This window comes from Cebidichthys violaceus, unplaced genomic scaffold (genome assembly GCF_023349555.1).
Source record: "Cebidichthys violaceus isolate CVI_PGR_0920_01 unplaced genomic scaffold, fCebVio1.0.p SCAF_52, whole genome shotgun sequence".
Classification (NCBI taxonomy): domain Eukaryota; kingdom Metazoa; phylum Chordata; class Actinopteri; order Perciformes; family Stichaeidae; genus Cebidichthys; species Cebidichthys violaceus.
In genome coordinates, this window is record NW_027176728.1 from 1,201,273 (window position 1) to 1,220,049 (window position 18,777).

General features: G+C 39.2%; 1 protein-coding gene and 1 pseudogene across 1 annotated transcript; both read left to right on the top strand.

The window, feature by feature from the left end:
* The window catches only part of LOC137888158 (retinoic acid receptor alpha-B-like), a 236,078-nt pseudogene that overhangs the window by 117,520 nt on the left and 99,781 nt on the right, over positions 1 to 18,777 (top strand).
* LOC137888137 (synaptic vesicular amine transporter-like) lies at positions 4,262 to 18,761 on the top strand. The gene is made up of 15 exons (XM_068731457.1): positions 4,262 to 4,331; positions 4,865 to 4,966; positions 7,001 to 7,322; positions 7,419 to 7,477; positions 8,553 to 8,636; positions 8,828 to 8,920; positions 12,493 to 12,582; positions 12,697 to 12,740; positions 13,192 to 13,252; positions 14,862 to 14,957; positions 15,102 to 15,183; positions 15,287 to 15,338; positions 16,373 to 16,436; positions 16,519 to 16,638; positions 17,189 to 18,761. The coding sequence occupies exons 1-15, from the start codon at positions 4,328 to 4,330 to the stop codon at positions 17,419 to 17,421; spliced, it is 1,506 nt and encodes a 501-aa protein (XP_068587558.1). The 5' UTR covers positions 4,262 to 4,327; the 3' UTR covers positions 17,422 to 18,761.

An 18,777-nucleotide genomic window follows, 5' to 3' on the forward strand; every position in this document is an offset into this window, starting at 1 on the left:
ACTGCTCGGCTCATTCCAGGAATCCAATAGCCATTGGATTTGTTTATGGATAGATGGATGGATGAATGGATGGATGGGAGGATTGTATAGTTGCCATGTAAAAACCAAAACCAACAATAATTGTTCACTCCAAAATCAAAAATACATATTTTCCCTCTTACCTGTAGTGCCATTTCTTAATCTAGATAGTTTTGGTGTGAGTTGCCAAGTTCTGAAGGCATTGGCCATAAAGCTGTCTACTTTCTCTCAAATACAATGGCACTTGACTGATGGTGCTCACATGGTGCAAACAAATACATTTGAAGAACTCGACCGCAATGTCTCCTTCGTGAAATCATGACGTGCCAATCTGATTAAGATACAGCGGTAGAAAGTAACCAATTATAACAAGTACTATGTCCACTTCTCACAGAGAATTACAGCCATCAAATATTTGGCTCATACTGCTCAACTTCACACTCAACACTGCGCATCCTTGGGTTCTAAGCAACACCAGTGACAAACTTTACTGTTAAGCAAGGTAGGAAACTGCCTGGGGCCCCCAACAAAAAGGGCCCCAAACAGCTATAGATTATGATGTTTAGATATGAAAAACATTGAATCATATCACTAATCCAGTATTTCTCAAACTGTGGGGCGCAGTGTTATTACAGGTGGGGCGCAGGGGGAAATGCAGATTTTTTTTATTTCAAGAACTTTAATGAGAACTTCACATATTACAAAAGTACAAAGTACATGGACATAAAACTAAGTAATAAATAAATACTTGGCGAAATACCTGTACTTTCGTGTAAATGTTTACGTTACACCGTTAACAGGTTACGCTTACGTATGCGCGACGGCCAAGATCCTTGGCGACTCACATGTAAGCTCCACTCATTGGACAGAGGGCTGTGGGCATTCTGCTTCCCTTCGCCACATCCTACCTCCGTGAGATCGGCTTTTCTGCTGTTGCATCTCTCAAAACAAAATACAGATCTAAGCTCAACATTGAGCATGAATTGAGAGTGGCCGTATCAAGTCTGCAACCCCGTTTTAAAAAGATTTTTAGTGAAAAACAGGCTCATTGCAGCCACTAACACTGATAAAACTTGATGGCTCACACACATATGCACTAATTGTGTTTTGCACAGGTTGCACATCATTGTTGTTTTGAAAAGATATGCAGTGTAAAACACAGTAAAACTCTTTTTTGCCCAATATTTTAACTTTATCTGCATTGTTCTAACAAAGTGACTGCACATTTTATTTGTTTTTGTCTGATGGAGCAATCTAGTTTACTTGAAAGTGATTGCAATTTTATTTATTCTATTATTTGAAAAACCACAGATGGAGGAGTCTCAAAATATTGTTATTTCAGTAAAAATTCAACATGGACCATTTTGTTACAATTTTGTTGGGGCGGTGGGGCATGAACATTTTTCTTCCTCCAAAGTGGGCGTGACAGAAAAAGTTTGAGAACCACTGCACTAATCTAACTCATTTTACACCAAAATAACTTGCAAAAGCCCCCAAAAGCACTTACAAATTTGCAACTCAACTGTATACTGTGTACTCCTCATCTCTGCTGACACCAGAGCCCTTAACATCCTAATCTTCCTTGACCTGAGTGCAGCCTTTGATACTGTCATCACAACATGTTCTCTTAACTTGAATGCCTCTGTATTTAAGGCACTGCACTCAACTGGCTCCAGTTCTACCTCACCCACAGATCATACATCATCTACCGACGCAACCACTCCTCTTCATCATCAACATCCTCCCTCTCCGTCAGATTATCCGCCATTTCAACATGTACTTCGCCTGCTATGCCAATGACTCAACAGGATTTGGAAAAACTTCATCTCATCTCATCTTCAACTGCTTATCGGGTCGCTGGGGCAACAGCTCCAGCAGGGGACCCAAAACTTCCCTTTCCAGGGCCACATCAGCCAGCTCTGACTGGAGGATCCCGAGGCGCTCCCAGGCCAGTTTGGAGATATAGTCCCTCCACCTGGTCCTGGTCCTCCCTCGGGGTCTCATCCCAGCCGCGATCTAATTCTTACGGTCATGACCCAGTCCACATGACCATAGGTGAGGATAGGAACGAAGATTGCCCGGTAGATAGAGAGCTTTGCCTTGCCACTCAGCTCTCTTTTCGTCACAACGGTGCGGTAAAGCAACTGCAATACCGCCCTAGCTGCCCCGATTCTCCGGGCAATCTCACGTTCCATTGTTCCCTCACTCGCGAACAAGACCCAGAGGTACTTGAACTCCTTCACTTGGGGTAAGAACACATTCCCTACCCGGAGTGAGCAATCCACCGGTTTCCTGCTGAGAACCATGGCTTCAGATTTAGAGGTGCTGATCCTCGCCCCAACCGCTTCACACTCGGCTGCGAACCGATCCAGTGAGTGCTGGAGGTCACAGCACGATGAAGACATCAGGACCACATCATCTGCAAACAACAGCGATGCAATCCTCAGCCCACCGAACTGTAAACACTCCTCCCCACGACTACGCCTCGATATCCTGTCCATGAATACCACAAACAGGATTGGTGACAAAGTGTAGCCCTGGCGGAGGCCAACCCTCACCGGAAACGAGTCTGACTTACTGCCGAGAACCCAGGTACAGCTCTTGCTTTGGGCATACAGGGATTGGATGGCCCCCAGAAGTGGCCCCCTCACCCCATACTCCCGCAGCACATTTTTACAAACTCCTCCTACAAGCTGAGATTGATTGGTACCAAATTTGCTATGGATCATTATTGGATCTATATCAATAAAAGTTACCAAGGGCTTGTTGATACCTCATTGCATTAAGAATATATGAACCAATGAACTTCATAGGTTTGTGGCCTTCTAAAGTAATATATATATATATATATATATATATATATATATATATATATATATATATATATATATATAAAACACTTCAAAACCATGTGGCCTATCATCACGAAATCTGTAGCATATGTCCACATTGTGTTCTGTAACATACCTACACATTTTTATTCCATACAACCACTAGGGAGCGATACAGTAATACTCCCATTTTTTGCATTTTTAGGCATTCTGTGTGATCATCGTTTTCAGGCGTTGTACTTTAACAAACTTCTCCCACAGAATTTATGCGATCAACTTCAAATTTGGTCAGAATGATCTAAAGAATTTAATGATGAAAAATTGCGAAAACGGTCAACTGACATTGAACGACCTTTGTTTTATGTAGCGCCCATGTCACGCACATTTCGTGCCGTTCGCCATGAAAGAGGAAGTTGTTGTAATTCTAAAGTACTTTATTCAATCTGCCCCAAATTTCTTATGCATGATGCTGGTCCAGGCCTGAGCACATTTCCATGCCAATATTTTCACAAAGTCATAGTGCCACTTACTGGCAAAAGGAAATTATACGTTTTATACTTTGATGTATTCCTAGGAAGTTGCCCAGATCAGTCTCAAATTTGGTATGATAAGCCGTAAGACATTGATGATGCTTCATCATGAATATTGTGAATTGTCGTTAAACGCTGTTGCTGTGGAAATGCGTCATTCGCCATGAAAAAGGAAGCTTACAGTGCTATGTTTGACCTACATGTATGAAATTTAGGACGTACATGTATCACATGGAGACTTGAAACAAAGTCTCTTGGGAACATGCTCTAAAATTAACGTGAAGTCAGACATTTTGATTTTTGTGTTAATTTTCCCTTGATTTCTAGTCGGTATACTTAAACAAACTCCTCCTAGGGACTTTGTCAGATCCACTTCAAATTTGGTCAGTACAATCTAAAGACCTTTGCAATTAAAAGTTGCTAAAAGCTTTATGTTTGATGGAATGGTGTAGCCGCGGCGTGGCGGCTATTTTACGTGATTCACCATCAAACAACAAGCTGATGTATCTCCACTGGACTCCTCAAATCTGTCCCAATTTAAGGCCACATAGTGGATGCTGGTGGAATATTTGCACTATATAATTTCCAGCATCACAGAGTCCAGTGGGAAAAATCTGTTTAACTCCGGGATGCGTTGTCCGATGGTCGAAGACATTCGCGGCCGCGTCTGCTGGCGTCCCGCCAGTACGGCCGAGATGCGGGAAGGTGCGAGGGCCCGTACATCGCTGCTTGCAGCTTTAATTATTATTGTCTAAGCCTGAGTCAAAATCTATCTTTAAAACAAAGTGAAACAGGTCAGTCAAGCTTAAATGCCAATGTTTTTTGTCACGCCTATGCAACAGGATAAGGTGTAACCTTTCCCTATCTCAGTTTGCTGTCCGACTGTACACATCGCAAGCTCATCACACACTAAAGTCTTGTTCTCTACCTTTTGTGAAAACTGAAAATATGGGTAAGTTTGAGCTACTATATTCTCTTACACTTTTCTTTCTAGGCTTCATTATTGAAATTGTTGTCTGTGATGTATTCTACATACACAAATTAATAAGTACATTATTTTTCAACTTGAAGATTTATTTTTTCTTTCCTATTTGTGAAAATGTGATGGGAAATTGATTGAAGTGTTGTAAAATATATGTTTTGTACTGTATATTTTGACCCTATTAAACACAGATTTGACTGTTGAAATCTCTATCTAGAACTCGAGTGTGGGTGTTAGAAGTTAGAAATAAAGGAAAGACTTTAAAAGTAGTTCCTGTTTGCAATGTACTCACGGATGTAAAGAAAGCTATCACTGGATTACTTTGATACCAAAGAAAACTGAAAACCATGATTAGCTGGCAGATTTTTTAAACTTTATTCACACTGGACATTATTACATCACATATTTATATAAATGACTCTTTCCTGTTAAGCAGATTTCAACAGTGAATTGGAATTTGAAGCTGAAATACAATGACAAATACTGTTTGTTGTCTAACCTAGACTTACTAACCTGGCTGAGACAGGAGGCCCAGCTGAAGAAGATGACCCTGGTTATTGTCTTTCTCGCCTTGTTCCTGGATAATATGCTACTGTCAGTGGTTGGTAGGTTCAGACATACAGCCTGTTGTGCAATAAATCGTAACACTTAACCAACCAATGGTGGAATGTGGCTAAGTATACCTACAGTACTTAACCCTTGTGCAATTCTTTAAAAATTATTTTCTCATGTCCTTAGTAGACAAGAATGTCAGTGTCAAAAAATGCTACCAAACAATATGAATGAATATTATTTCCTGTTACGTTAAATCTTTAATCATCACCAAAATTGAATCACTGATCAGATGTTACAACTTTTAGAGATGCCCCCGATTGTTTTTATGACAGCGATATCAATTGTCGATGAGCCATAACGGCCGATACAGATCAATTTTGTTGTTGTTTTGTCTTTTGACTTTTTTCCCTCACTTCTCACTTCTTTTTTCTCTTCTCCTCCAGTCCTCTACATTTATCTGACAGCTGAAGTTACTTTTTCAAATTTAGGTGGTACATGCAAAATATGTCATGTATAAACAGTAAAATGTGTTTTACTCGTATTCCGCCACACTCAAGAGCATGGGCCATTCAAATATTATTCACATTAGAGGGAACAATATTAACATTATCATAAAAACGACACAATAAACAAATTAAGTAATTACGCTACTGCAGATGTAAAAGCAAAAGCAGTTCACTTACCAAAGCTGCTCTTCACTATTTAAAGACAAAGTCCAATACAAAGTTTAATACCACGGTTGTACATTAAATCTGTGCAGTTCAGTTCCAGTAAGAAGTCCTTCTCGATTCATGGACGCCAGTGATGACAGTCGAGCCTCCACAGTTGTATTTCTTGAATATGTTTTAATACGTTTGAGGGCTGAAAATGTCAGCTCGACAGAGGCAGTAGATAATGGGATCGTCACCGCCCAACATGTCACGCAACCTATTGACCAATCACGTATGGCTAGGACAGTTAGAAGGCTCTGACATGTCAAAAAATATGTCAAACTAAAAATCTGATTGGTTGAAGACTATGACAATCAACAATATCGTCTCCATTTACTTAAACTGCAAAGGGTTTCACTTGTAATTCTGCATGCCTCGGACAGATTTTTGTTATCTAGAGACAGCATAGGGGCGAAATCTGATTGGATAAAAGCTATATTATTATATTATGAAATAGCTATAACTTTGTGATTCTGTCTAGGCCAGCAGAGAAGGCTTTGGTGGCCCTGACGGCCCACCACTGATATAATGGTATAACACCAACAGTGACCATTTACTTGTACATTTTTCTAATAATACAAATATAATACTTTTAGTTCAATTAAATGTTTTTTTAGTTTGAGTCAATTCCAGGATTCTTTGATTCAATATATTTAAAATTGACTACCTTTAGTTCAATAAATAGGTAAAGGATGTAGTATTTTCCCACTACAATGGCTTATTCTCAAAAAATTATATTATTTTGGTTTTGAAGTTGTACCTGTAAATTCATGTAGAATAATGTTATCTTACCTGCATAAACTCAACAATTTAATTCAAACTAGGGAAAACGGGTCATGGTCACCTATTAAAAAACAGTACTGAACAAGAAAGGTGCCTTCAGTAGAGTGAAGATCTCTGTCAGGTGTGTCTACAACGACCATTGCTGTAATGTGTGATTGAATGAAAACAACCAGTGCTGCAAAGCATCATCAAACAGAGACACAGCAGTGTGTGCACTGGTAGTACTGTTAGCGGTTAGCCAACAGGTAGCGTTAATAAGAGGTGTTGTGAAAAATGCCGAAGTCACCAAAACCACAAGAGGTCCTTGAGCATGCAGCCATAACTCATCTTGCATTCTACTGCAGCAAACTGCATAATATTTGGCCCCCAAATATTATGCAGTTTGCCACAATAGAATGCAAGATTAGTCGTGGACAGACTCGGAGGTGCACAAATGGACAATCAGACTCACATAGTCACACACACACAACCGAACACAGAACCTCACCCAAGGTTTATGCCTGGCAGAGATAACAACGCTGCATTTAATTTATTGGGAATGCTGCTGAAGGTATCAAATCAAAATTTTGTTATGGATTTATTTGTTGACAGTACCCATCCTTCCAAGTTACCTGTACAAGATTGACCAGGCTCCCACCACCACTCCTGGGAACAGCACCGACTTAACAGTCAATCCTCCCGTCAACCAGTCACTGAAATATAGATCAGTGATTTTGGACTCCACATCTGCACTTCCACATCAGACCCCAGCTCTCTCCAGTGATTCCACCGAGGCCCAGAAATTCCCAAAGTCAGACTGTTCTTATGCAGATGCTCATCTGGATGAAGTCAACATCAAAGTAGGACTGCTGTTGGCCTCCAAGTCCACCATACAGCTTATCATCAACCCTTTCATGGGGCCACTTACTGACAGGTGAGTGACTTTGATCAGTGTGAAATATGCAGACTTTTATCAAGCTCCAAAATACATGACTCACTTTGCCCTACCTATGCACTGTATATTTTACAGGATTGGATACCACATCCCAATGTGTGCTGGTTTCTGCATAATCTTCTTTGCGACTACCTGTAAGTATTGCACTAGAGTGCATTCAGACAACAGCTCTGCATGTAATAAAATGCAACACTGTGTGTGAACACTTCAAAGACCAAAATATTGCAGCAGTGATTTGTAAAACCCTGAGTAACAGTATTATAAACGGCTGTGCAGAGTTCTGGCGTCTTTTGGTTTTGGTTAAACTTGACTTCCTAGATTGTGTTTCATTGTCTCATGACTAGGTGACATAACACGCCCCCACAAATGCAGCAACTTGATTTGTTAATGCAGAGTTTTTCCTCTATCTAAAGGTCCACTCTTGTGAGGCGTTTGGCTCACTTAGCATTTTAGCATGATACTGAAGAACCAGTAACACTAGCTGACATTACTGGCAGACTTAAGAACCAGTAACACTAGCTGACATTACTGGCAGACTTAAGAACCAGTAACACTAGCTGACATTACTGGAAGACTTAAGAACCAGTAACACTAGCTGACATTACTGGAAGACTTAAGAACCGGTAACACTAGCTAACATTACTGAAAGACTTAAGAACCGGTAACACTAGCTGACATTACTGGAAGACTTAAGAACCGGTAACACTAGCTGACATTACTGGAAGACTTAAGAACCAGTAACACTAGCTGACATTACTGGAAGACTTAAGAACCAGTAACACTAGCTAACATTACTGGCAGACTTAAGAACCAGTAATGTTAGCAAAGACTTAGCTAACGTTAATGAAAAAGTAACATTACTGACCGAGACTTATGACAGTAACGTTATACATTACGGGCATAGATTTGAGAACCATTAACGATAGCTAACATTGCTGTCATAGAAGTAAAGTATATTAAATACAATGCTGCTTATCAATGCAACAGGTCGAAAAGCTAAATCAACTTCTGAACCAGATATTTTGGGGGGGCCTTGATGAAATTGACCTTGGACGTCTTAGTCGTAGTTTTTGAATGGATAGAAACATATCATTCTTTCTACATAGTCAAAAATGTCAAAATGTAACACGTTTTTACCACAAAGACAGACAGTTATTATTTATTATTTCTTGGGTATTATCAATCTAATCTTCACTTGTTTGTTGGAAGTGTTTGCCTTTTCATCTAGCTTCATCTTAATGCTGGTTGCCAGATCAGTGCAAGGTGTGGGTGGATCCTGCTTGTCTGTGGCAGGTCAGATATTCATTTTTGAATATTTTACAATATTGACTGAATACACAAAAACAACAGATACATTTGGCTGAAGGTTTTAATTAGGACTTTAGTGTTCATGTTCAAAAAGATTTGAAAAGAAAAAAATCAATCCCATTAATTATCCCACTAATGATATTATTAATATTGGTAGTATTTCTTTTGTTTTTCAGGAATGGTTATGCTGGCTGATGAGTACAAAGACAACAAGGAGAGAGGGCGTGCAATGGGTATATCGTTCACTGGATTGGCTTTAGGATTGATAGGTATGTAGAGCATCCGATTGCGCACTCAAAAATAAAGAGCTTTTGGGTTAAAGCATTAAATCTGCTTGATTATACATGCACATTTGATGTCTGTAGATATCTGTAGATACATGAAAAAAAGTTACTTATTTTTAACTCAACACTTACAGTTTCTGTTTCAAAGTAGAATCTCTCGTAGAAGAAGTAGATTATTTCTGTTGAAGATTCCCTTCAATTGTAAACCCAAGGCTTGTATTCTGAAATATTTGATGTACATGTCATGCACTTGAATGCATTTGATTATTGTTTATTCAAGTGTAACACTATTGCACATGCAGTTACATAACTGTAAAAATATATTTAAGTACATTTCTGTTGTTATATCATAAATTCTTTTAATTTAGGGTTAAGAAACCCACATTACTCTATCAAAGATCAAACTTTAAAGAAAATAACGAAGACAAATATCATCAAGCACAAGTTATTACATTCACTTTGTTCAAAGATATTTTTGTCACCTCTCTGCATCACTAATGTCCTCCCCGTCGTTGTCCCATTCATGCAGCTACATCCAAGAGCTCCTCACTGACATTCAAGTCTGCCTTCAGCCTCTTATAAACATTGATAGATGTGCTGTATCCGTGTTGTCTGTGCTTTCATCAACAGCTAATGAAAAAGACAAGTAACTGCTCGTCTCTTCGGCTAGCTGTGTTGTCAGATTGCCTGCTAGTTCCTGTACTCGGTCTGCGATGGTGTTTCTTCACAAACTGATATTTTTAAAAGTCTGTATCTTGTCGGAGCACACCTGCTCACATACCTTTTAGCATGCACTGCTTAAAAAATGCATCCATTTACCCATAGATTTCATCTGTTGTAAAGCCAAGTTTAAAGTAGTCTTCAATGTACTCACAATCCATTTCTATGTCAAATGTAGGGTAACCTAAGCCAAAGAACTGCGACTGTTGTGTTTAAGTATCTTATAATTTTGACTTTATATCTCATAATGTCAACTTTCTATCTCATAATTAGGACTTTCTATCTAATAATTTCGACTTTCTATCTCATAATTAGGACCTTATATCTCATAATTTTGACTTTCTATCTCGTAATTTCGACCATGGGGATATTTTTACTATCAAATCTAACTTAATTGTTTTTTTGTTTGTTTTTTTTGCTGCCGGATCCGCGGGCCACATAAAATCCAGCCCGTGGGCCTTGAGTTTCACACCTGTGGCTAAAGGCTTCAGAAATTAGACGCCACACTTCTTGCGGTGGGCTACGGAAACGTGCTTGCATGCCTCATCAAGGTCCACGGCAGCACCAACTGTCTGTGGAGGACGTTGTGCTCGAGTAGCAGCGCGGAGCATGGAAGTGTGTGGAGTCAAATCCCTGTTGACTATCAGCATGGGCATTGGAATCCAGAAAATTGAGAAACAAGCTGTGAATTTCCAATTTTCTCCAAAACTCAAAAATAATTGCACTTCTGAACATTTTAGTGTAACTTTGCCCCCAGGTCTGAGCCTGAGTCAACCCACTGCATAATGTTTTAAAAAATACAAAAAAGTTGGAAAGGGGTTGAGACATGAAAACACGCCTACTTCCACTTCTGACAGCCAGAGATTATTAGCAGGTAGCTCCAGTAAATTGGAAATAGCAAAATAGCATGGGGCACTGAATTTGATGGATTTACTGTTTATCAGACTACAAATGAGACAAAAATATCTCCCTCTCGGTCCCTCCGCCTCACTCCTCTCACTGGAATTTGTTACACCCGCCTCCTGAGCCGCAACAAAGGAGGGAGACGCACACCAGACCTGCAGTAACAATCTCAAATTGATTTAAAACAAGTCAAAAGAACAACGCAACAACAGATTGGTAGGGACCGAAAGAGACACTGGCGTCTAGGCAGGCGGGGTTAAATGCTGTAGGAACACAGGCCCAATTAGGGTGATGGCACCTCAGCTCCACCCAGCCAAGGACCTACACCACCAGCTTCTACCAGGGCAGCGGGACAAAGGCCACACTGAGGCTGTCACACCTTGCAAATGCATGGCTCTGTAAAGCCTTTTGAGATGACATACTGTGATTTGAGGCTCTAGTTAGCTGCAATATCATTGAAGCCTGTCAGATAAGGTTGTTGATAGTTTAGCTACAATTGACAGAAGGCTAAATTATTAGCAACATTTTCTCTTCCTTTACTGAAACCAATACTGTCAGACTCTCTTTTTGGTAAGTTTGCCTTCCTTTTTGGGGCTGTTTAGCAGTGCCACTGCTGGAATAGCAAATGTTCTGCAAATTCCGCCATTGAAAAAGGAACGCTCGCTCCCTGAAATAACTTGTGATTGGCCAAAGAGGAGGTGCAAGGAGGTCTAGTTTACCCTCCGACCATTTTAATTACAATATGCTGAACAAGGGTCCAGACTATCTTTTTACATTACTACTGATGAACCAGCAGGTAATTTGCCAAAAGCCCCAAAAAATGACAACCTTTCCTATGTCTGCAGAATGACAGATTTTCATTATTTTCTTCTACCTCAGGTTGAAACACCATGACATTTGAAACACTTTTTAGGGGATCTGTACAATCGAATGATGCGTTGCGGAAATGAGGCAGTGTTTTTCAATAAACCTCACATCCAGGATCTTGGTACTAATCAAATGTAAAGTAACATGCGAGTAACTTGAAATGGCATCTATCCAATCATATATTACCACATATATTGAACATATATTGACAAAACTAAAGAGATCTGTATGAAAAGACATGTACAAACCAGAGAGTTGTAAACATTTTGGATTGGAAATATTAATAAAATTCTACTCCAGTAAATGAGATTTTATATTTCAATGTAAATATACTGTATATCGTTATATAGTGAATGTTGGGAAAATCACAAGGTACTTCATCCCATTGATGCAATAATAATAATAAAATATATTATTGACAGCATTGATTGGCAGCATGCCCACAACGTTCTAAAACACCCAATGCATGCTGGGATAGGCTACAGCTCAGACATACGGAGCTCAGACATACGGAGCATTTACCAGCATAGCAGTCTGAATCATAGACACCTATTCATGCCCCGTCGCTCAGAGGTCCTGGCGGCCGTTCGACCCGGTCACGGCTGTTTTCTGTCCTGGCCCCACAGTGGTGGAATGAACTTCCCACTGACGTCAGGACAGCAGAGTCGCTGCCCATCTTTCGGCGCAGGCTGAAAACCCACCTCTTCAGGAAGTGCTACCCTGAGCCTTCCACTTAGCACTTATTGTATTTATACTAGCTTGTTGCACTTATTGTATTCGTATTACTTATAGCACTAACTGTTTTTCTTGTTTCTGCACTGTACTTTGGCTCTGAATTATGCTCTGCTTCATGCTCTTAGATGCTTGTTTGGAAAAGGAAATGTACTTATGACTTCTGGTGACGAGTAGTTCTTTTGATTACCAATGTTGAATGCACTTATTGTAAGTCGCTTTGGATAAAAGCGTCTGCTAAATGACTGTAATGTAAAAAATGTAATGTAAATGCTTTTACTCCATTGTTTAACTTTTTCATTGTAATTATCAATAATTTCTTTCATATGCTGAAGCGGGGGCTCCATTCGGCAGTGTGATGTATCAGTTTGTTGGCAAAATGGCTCCATTCCTGGTCCTGGCTGTCATTGCTGTGTTGGCTGGAGGTACTGTGGAATGGTGTACATAAGATGAAACATTTAATCCTCCTCAAAGAGAGTGAAATGGTTACATGTGGTGTTGTTTGTACATCAGATTGTCCTGTCTCCCTATCCACACAGGTTTACATGTCCTCATCTTTAAACCATCGCGTGCGCAAGCAGAGGTACAGTGACATATTGATTCAAAGAAATACCACACCTGTGTTTAGAAAATCAAACATTGACCTCTGGAAAGGTCTGTGTACAACTTCTCAGTTAAATGCTACCTTTTCACACCTTTTTAAAACATGTTCTACAAACTGTCAACTATCAATGGTTGGATTGAAAAACTGAAAATTAATAGTTTCTATTGGCAACCCAATTAAACTTGAACCATAGAAACTTGGCACAATTATTCATAAGAAGACAAAACAAAGGCCAAAGTAAAATAACTGGTGAATAAATAAACATTTTATTTAAAAAAGATTCTGATGAGCCTTGATAATGTAGTAGAAGTACCAGTAAGTTGCTCATTTCATTATCATTTCATTTTAATTTGTCTTAAAAGCTATTAACTACAACGTTTATCATTAGAACTGTTGCTTCTCTAAAAAGATGTTTTATGTTTCTATACAGATGGAAAAAGGGACTCCACTGCTGACTCTCCTGAAGGATCCGTACATTCTCATTGCTGCTGGTATTTTCAATTATAGAAATGGCCAATGGTTTACTAATAAAGCACAGTTTTTATGTCAACCAAGCCCCAAGGAAGAGCGCCAAGCTTCGAACCTGATTTTACATACATCCGTCACGTGATGCCATTGGGCCCAAAAAGACTTCTTCCCATAGACTTGCATTGGGAAATAGACATCTTTAACGAAGCAGATCATTTTTTTTAGGTAAATCAACTTCACAGTTCCATCACATGAATAGCCCTTATTTAAATCATTAGGTCCTAAAAGTCATAAAATGTACTATTAGCCGAATCCAGAGAGTTATTTTCTTTCCTTTGTTAATGTGAAAGAGCTCGAGACTAGACCGAGGGCTGGGAGTATCCAGTTCTTTTTTATACATCCATGATGTCAACTGATATGTTCTGAGTCCTCCGTGCTCGTCTCCGCATCACAGACATGTTTTGATTGTGGCTGGTTTTCCAATACCAAACTCAGCCCTCCACTCCTCCGTAAGTGAGAGAATAGCTTGGTTTTGTCTTAAACTTGTCAGCAGTGTTTTCACAACTTGCTTCTCCTGCACTAAAAAAGTTAAGCTAGGCTCATTAGCTTCCACTTTCTGAGTGACAAAATGGGCCTTCCCTAATGTCTTAAACCACTAATGGTTCATAACCATGTGGGCTGCATATTGACAGCTCCGGAGGCCAGAAGCTAAGGAGTCATAGGAGTGTCATAATAAATCTTTAAAAGAATAAGACATTTTGGTAAATTTCTGGAACTTCTTTCTACAATATATATTCCCCAAAATTATTCAAAAACACATTTTTCCAAATAAAGCGCTGTGGTATAACCAGAACATCATTGATGTGTGGAGTGGTTTTGGTAAGATTACACTGTTCAACAGTGATGTTATTTAATGTTTTCCAAAAATTATGTAACATTACGTTTTTCCAAAATAAATGTTAAAAGTTGTTGATCCTGGAAGTTTGAATTGAAGATACTTATTGGAATTTCAGGAGCAGGACCACTCTGAGGTTCTGAGAGGGTTCGCCCTGCCCGGGTGCTACAACAGATTCCCCATCCCACAACTCATTTGAGCTACATGAAGCTCAAGTCTCGCATCTCAATCACGTTTACCTTCAATAAATCTGCTTCTATTTACACTTCTATTTGAAGGTGTGAGGATATTTCCAACTTAACCAAACTTGTGGCTTTGCACATGATGTCTTCCACCATCCTCAAAACGTAGTTTGGACACCTCGTACCTAAGCCACAATTATATTCCTCTTTATATTTCCACATTTACTTTCTTATTTTTTCACAGATTTATTCTTTGTTATGGCTCTCCCATGACTCCATTGCGAATGACGTTACCACGGTTTTGCACACGGCTGCCGACGTTTCTGCAGTCATGGAAAGCGAGGAGTGAGCGAACGGATATTCAGTTGCAACCAACACCGCTAGATGCCACCAAATCCTGCTGTCCCTTTAAAAAATCTCTCCACACAATACTTCGGTTTAATAACAATAAAAGTAGTCGATGACATACTTGTGTTGCTCTGTGGAATGGTATGAGGGTTGGGAGCATTCTAAATGACATAATAATAAATATATTCTATTTGCTCTGCTTTCCAGGAGCCATATGTTTGACAACTCTGGTTATTGCCGTAATAGAGGCAGCCCTACCTATCTGGATGATGAAGACCATGTGTGCAAGCAAATGGCAGCTAGGTATTTGCATTGATGCTGCAAAGAGTTTATCAGGGTGTAGCTGAAGCTTTTCCCCAATCATTTAAGATCATTAAAGTCATGTATTAGTCAGTTATTTTCCTGTGAAGACGTTTGCTACAAAAACAATCTGTATCTTTGTGTCAGGGACAGTCTTCTTGACGGACAGCATATCCTACCTCATTGCATCCAACATCTTTGGTCACCTGTCGCAAAAATACAATGGAAGGTATGTTGACCTGAGTCTGAAAGCTAAGTGACCTGTTTAAGTTTCTTCATGGTTTTGCTCCCAGATATACCTGTAATACTATGTCCTTAATCTCTTCTCACAGTTGGCTGTGTGCTTGTATCGGAATGATCCTGGCAGGAATAACCACCATTTCTGTGAGTTGCATAGATAAAGTAAACGCTTTAGATCAGTGTTTCCCAAACTTTTTTTCTGGGGACCCTATTTAAAAAAATGACAAACTATTCCACCCAATTCACAGTAGGCCTTGTCTATAAACCGTGAGAATAGCAAATTTGTGAGCGTATCAACGTTCTTGACCATTTTTACTGCCATCACCTCATATTACTTTAAATAGGTAAACCAAACATTTCGTTTTTTTCCCTCTCATCAGTAAAACAAACAGAATGTACGCTAGCCATTCATATTAGATTTAATGTTATAAGTAGGCTACAATTATCAGAATAATACAAACATTCAGGATTCCCCAGGTGGCTTAAAGGTGTACTGCAGATATAAAATCTCCTGCCACCCACCAATTGGTCCCGACCCAGTCTTTAGGATTGACTGCTTTAGATTGCAGATCCCAAATGTGAGTACATTTTGATGACATTAAAATACAACCATGGGTACCTACAAGTGAATAAGTACAAGGAACACATTTACATTCTATTAGACTATTTTATAGCTACAGTTATAGATGTACACCCTTCTTCCCTGGTTTACCCTGATATTTTGCAACAAATATAATGTACCCTGAAATGCACACATTTCATAATTGAAATATTTTCACATTGAAGGTATATATTTTTTTATGCCATTTAAAAAAAATAGAAAACTAATTTAATTGCAATAACAACACAGTTTTCCTATTTTAATAAAGGTACAGAACTCCATAGTAATGAAATAGGTATCATTTTTAATAGTATAGTTTATTTCTTATTTCCAAGTCCCTCTACACACAAATGTGTTTCCCCCTTATCACCTAACCTCTCAGTCATATTTGTTATTTTATTTACACTCTGTATACTTGATAATTACATTGTAATTCACAGGCTTTACTATAAACGTGTTTGTATGCATAACAAATAAGACATTGAAACCAGTAAAAAAGTTACCAAATGTGAGTGGGGAATGTTTGAATGTCTGTCTAAGATCTTGACATCTTTAAATGTCTTTCTTAAAATTTCAGTTTGGATTTTCCAAGAACATCTATCATTTGTTTGTTCTGAATGCAATTGTTGGCTTTTCAGTTGGTAAGTCATGCCTAATATTTGCTTTTTAACTAACTAATTTCTTGTTGGTTGAAATAATGAAAGATTATCTCGTTTCTATCAGGCACAGTGGACTCGTCAATAATGCCTCTCATGGGTAACTTGGTAGATCTGAGATATGTGCCGGTATATGGTACAGTTTATGCTATTGCTGATGTTGCAATCTGCATCGGATACTCCGTGGGTAAGCACAGTTGCCACACAGAATATTTATCGGACTCTGCCGTCTCTGCAAGCTCAGAGATTTAGAGCTTCTTTTAAGTAACTTGTGGATTAACAGCCTTTAGAGGTGCTGTTACGTGGAGTTTGTTAGATTTGGACAACAAAGCCAGGCCAGCTGTTTCTACGTTTCCAGTACTTGTGCTAAGCTAGGCTAACTGTGTGTTGGTGGTAGTTTCGTATTTGCCGTACAGACATCAGAGTTGCATTGATCATCTCATCTCTCATCTTCTCAACTATTGCCTTGATAGAAATTAATAACACTTTACCTTTATAAATATGCCCTTATATTGAGATATATGATCTTAAAACTCAGTCGAAATATGTTTGTAGGTCAGATCAGCACTGGGCTTTAATAGACCATTTAATTTGGCCCTAACAGCACAGGTTTATACCCACCTTAAACAGTAAACTGCAGCTATGCTAATGCTATGCTAAAGAGCAACAGCCCAACAAGCCTGAAAGTGTGATACTTTTTCTATCGAGGTGTTGAATATTGTCTCTTCTGTCCAAAGGTCCAGCTATTGCAGGTCCTACAGTGGCATCGATTGGCTTCCCCTGGCTCATGGCCATAATTGGAACAGTAAATATAATCTTCGCTCCTCTCTGCATCTTCCTTGTTAGTCCATCTCGGCAGGAGGAACATTTGGTGAGAGCTGGGAAGAAAAAAACAACTGATAAACACATTCGTTACAGCCCACTCGCCAGTGAAGAAATATTGGCATTGTACGTTTCTGCAAACCAGTGATAATATATATACACATATTCAATGTGGACGTTATTACATTTGGTCAGAGACGGTGATGTAGTGCAACGAGACAAAGCAAGTGACAGTTTATTGAGCGAACGTATTTGAAAGTTACGTGGTATAATAGCGACTATAACGAGTGAGAAAGTCCACTATGGGGGGTCGAACAAACCCAGGAGACCGTTGTTTGTATCCTGTGTGAAACCAAAACTAAGCGTTCACTTAAGACTAAGCATTGTTGCGCTTACTATTTACAGTAATGCTACAGCTGTTATGTTACATCGTTACCTTATTATTTTAACACAAACCATGATAATTTTTTCTAACCCCAACCAAGCAATTTCGTTACCTAAACCTAACCAAGTGTTTCTCAACGAGGTGGTATTGTGCATCTCTGAAAGCGCGATATGAGGCTGATGAGAAACATATTCATGGTTCAGAAACGTCAACATTCATCGTATCCAAGGTTTGGAGACACATACTGTAAGAGCCATTATATATTGTTAACAGTTTTTTGTATTTTATGTTTATTGCAAAAGTATGTGTGTTATGCCCTTTAGAATGTTTACGTTACAAAATAGTTAAGGTAATTGGTCATGTTGCAAAATGTGCTTTGATGTATGTTTTTTGCCCTATTAAGATAAAGGATCCTCTATTCTGTCATACTATTGGATCATTTTTGGTTGACTCCTTTAAGTAGGTTTCAGTGTTAGTTTGGCTTCGATGGAGCAGGATGTGGAGCAACAATTTTTCTGACCGCAGATTATAGACTTTTTAGTTATAGCCAGCAGAAGGTCAGTGTTTTGGTACTCCATTTATTACATAAGGATTTTGTTTATTTTTTGTCTACATGGAATAAAACTACTTTTAACTATAAGCTACGAGCCTCATCATTGGACAGCTAACAAGAAAAGTTTAGCCTGCAAGAGCACGTAAGTTGGACATGTTGAATAAAACTCATTTGAACCGGCCACAGGATTGGTCTTGAAAAACAAATCTTTCTTCAACAATATGGCATTGTCGGCAGGATGTCGGCATTTGAGCCCACATCTTCACAGAGACCCGGTTCCATCGCTCATCCCGGATCAAGCTCTGCTTGACCGGCGGACAGCAGGACGGAGCGCGGGACTCCGGTGGGACAAGAGGAGGTGGACTCTGTGTTTACATCATGATGCTCAGTGCTCAAACACAGTCAAACAGGTTTTTAAACAGTGGTTTTTAAATCAATATCACAGCTTTCCTTCAATCACAATTATTCTGATACTTGATTGTCTTTTCACTGATCGACAATGATTTTCCTCCTGTTTGAACTTTTGTGAAGATGTTGGCCACATAATCTTCCCAGAGAATTGTTTT

Excerpts from the sequence above, each read along its gene's own strand:
- LOC137888137 (XM_068731457.1), top strand. Across the intron at positions 4,967-7,000 it reads TATGCTACTGTCAGTGGTTG|TACCCATCCTTCCAAGTTAC; the intron begins GTAGGTTCAGAC and ends ATTTGTTGACAG. Across the intron at positions 7,323-7,418 it reads ATGGGGCCACTTACTGACAG|GATTGGATACCACATCCCAA; the intron begins GTGAGTGACTTT and ends TATATTTTACAG.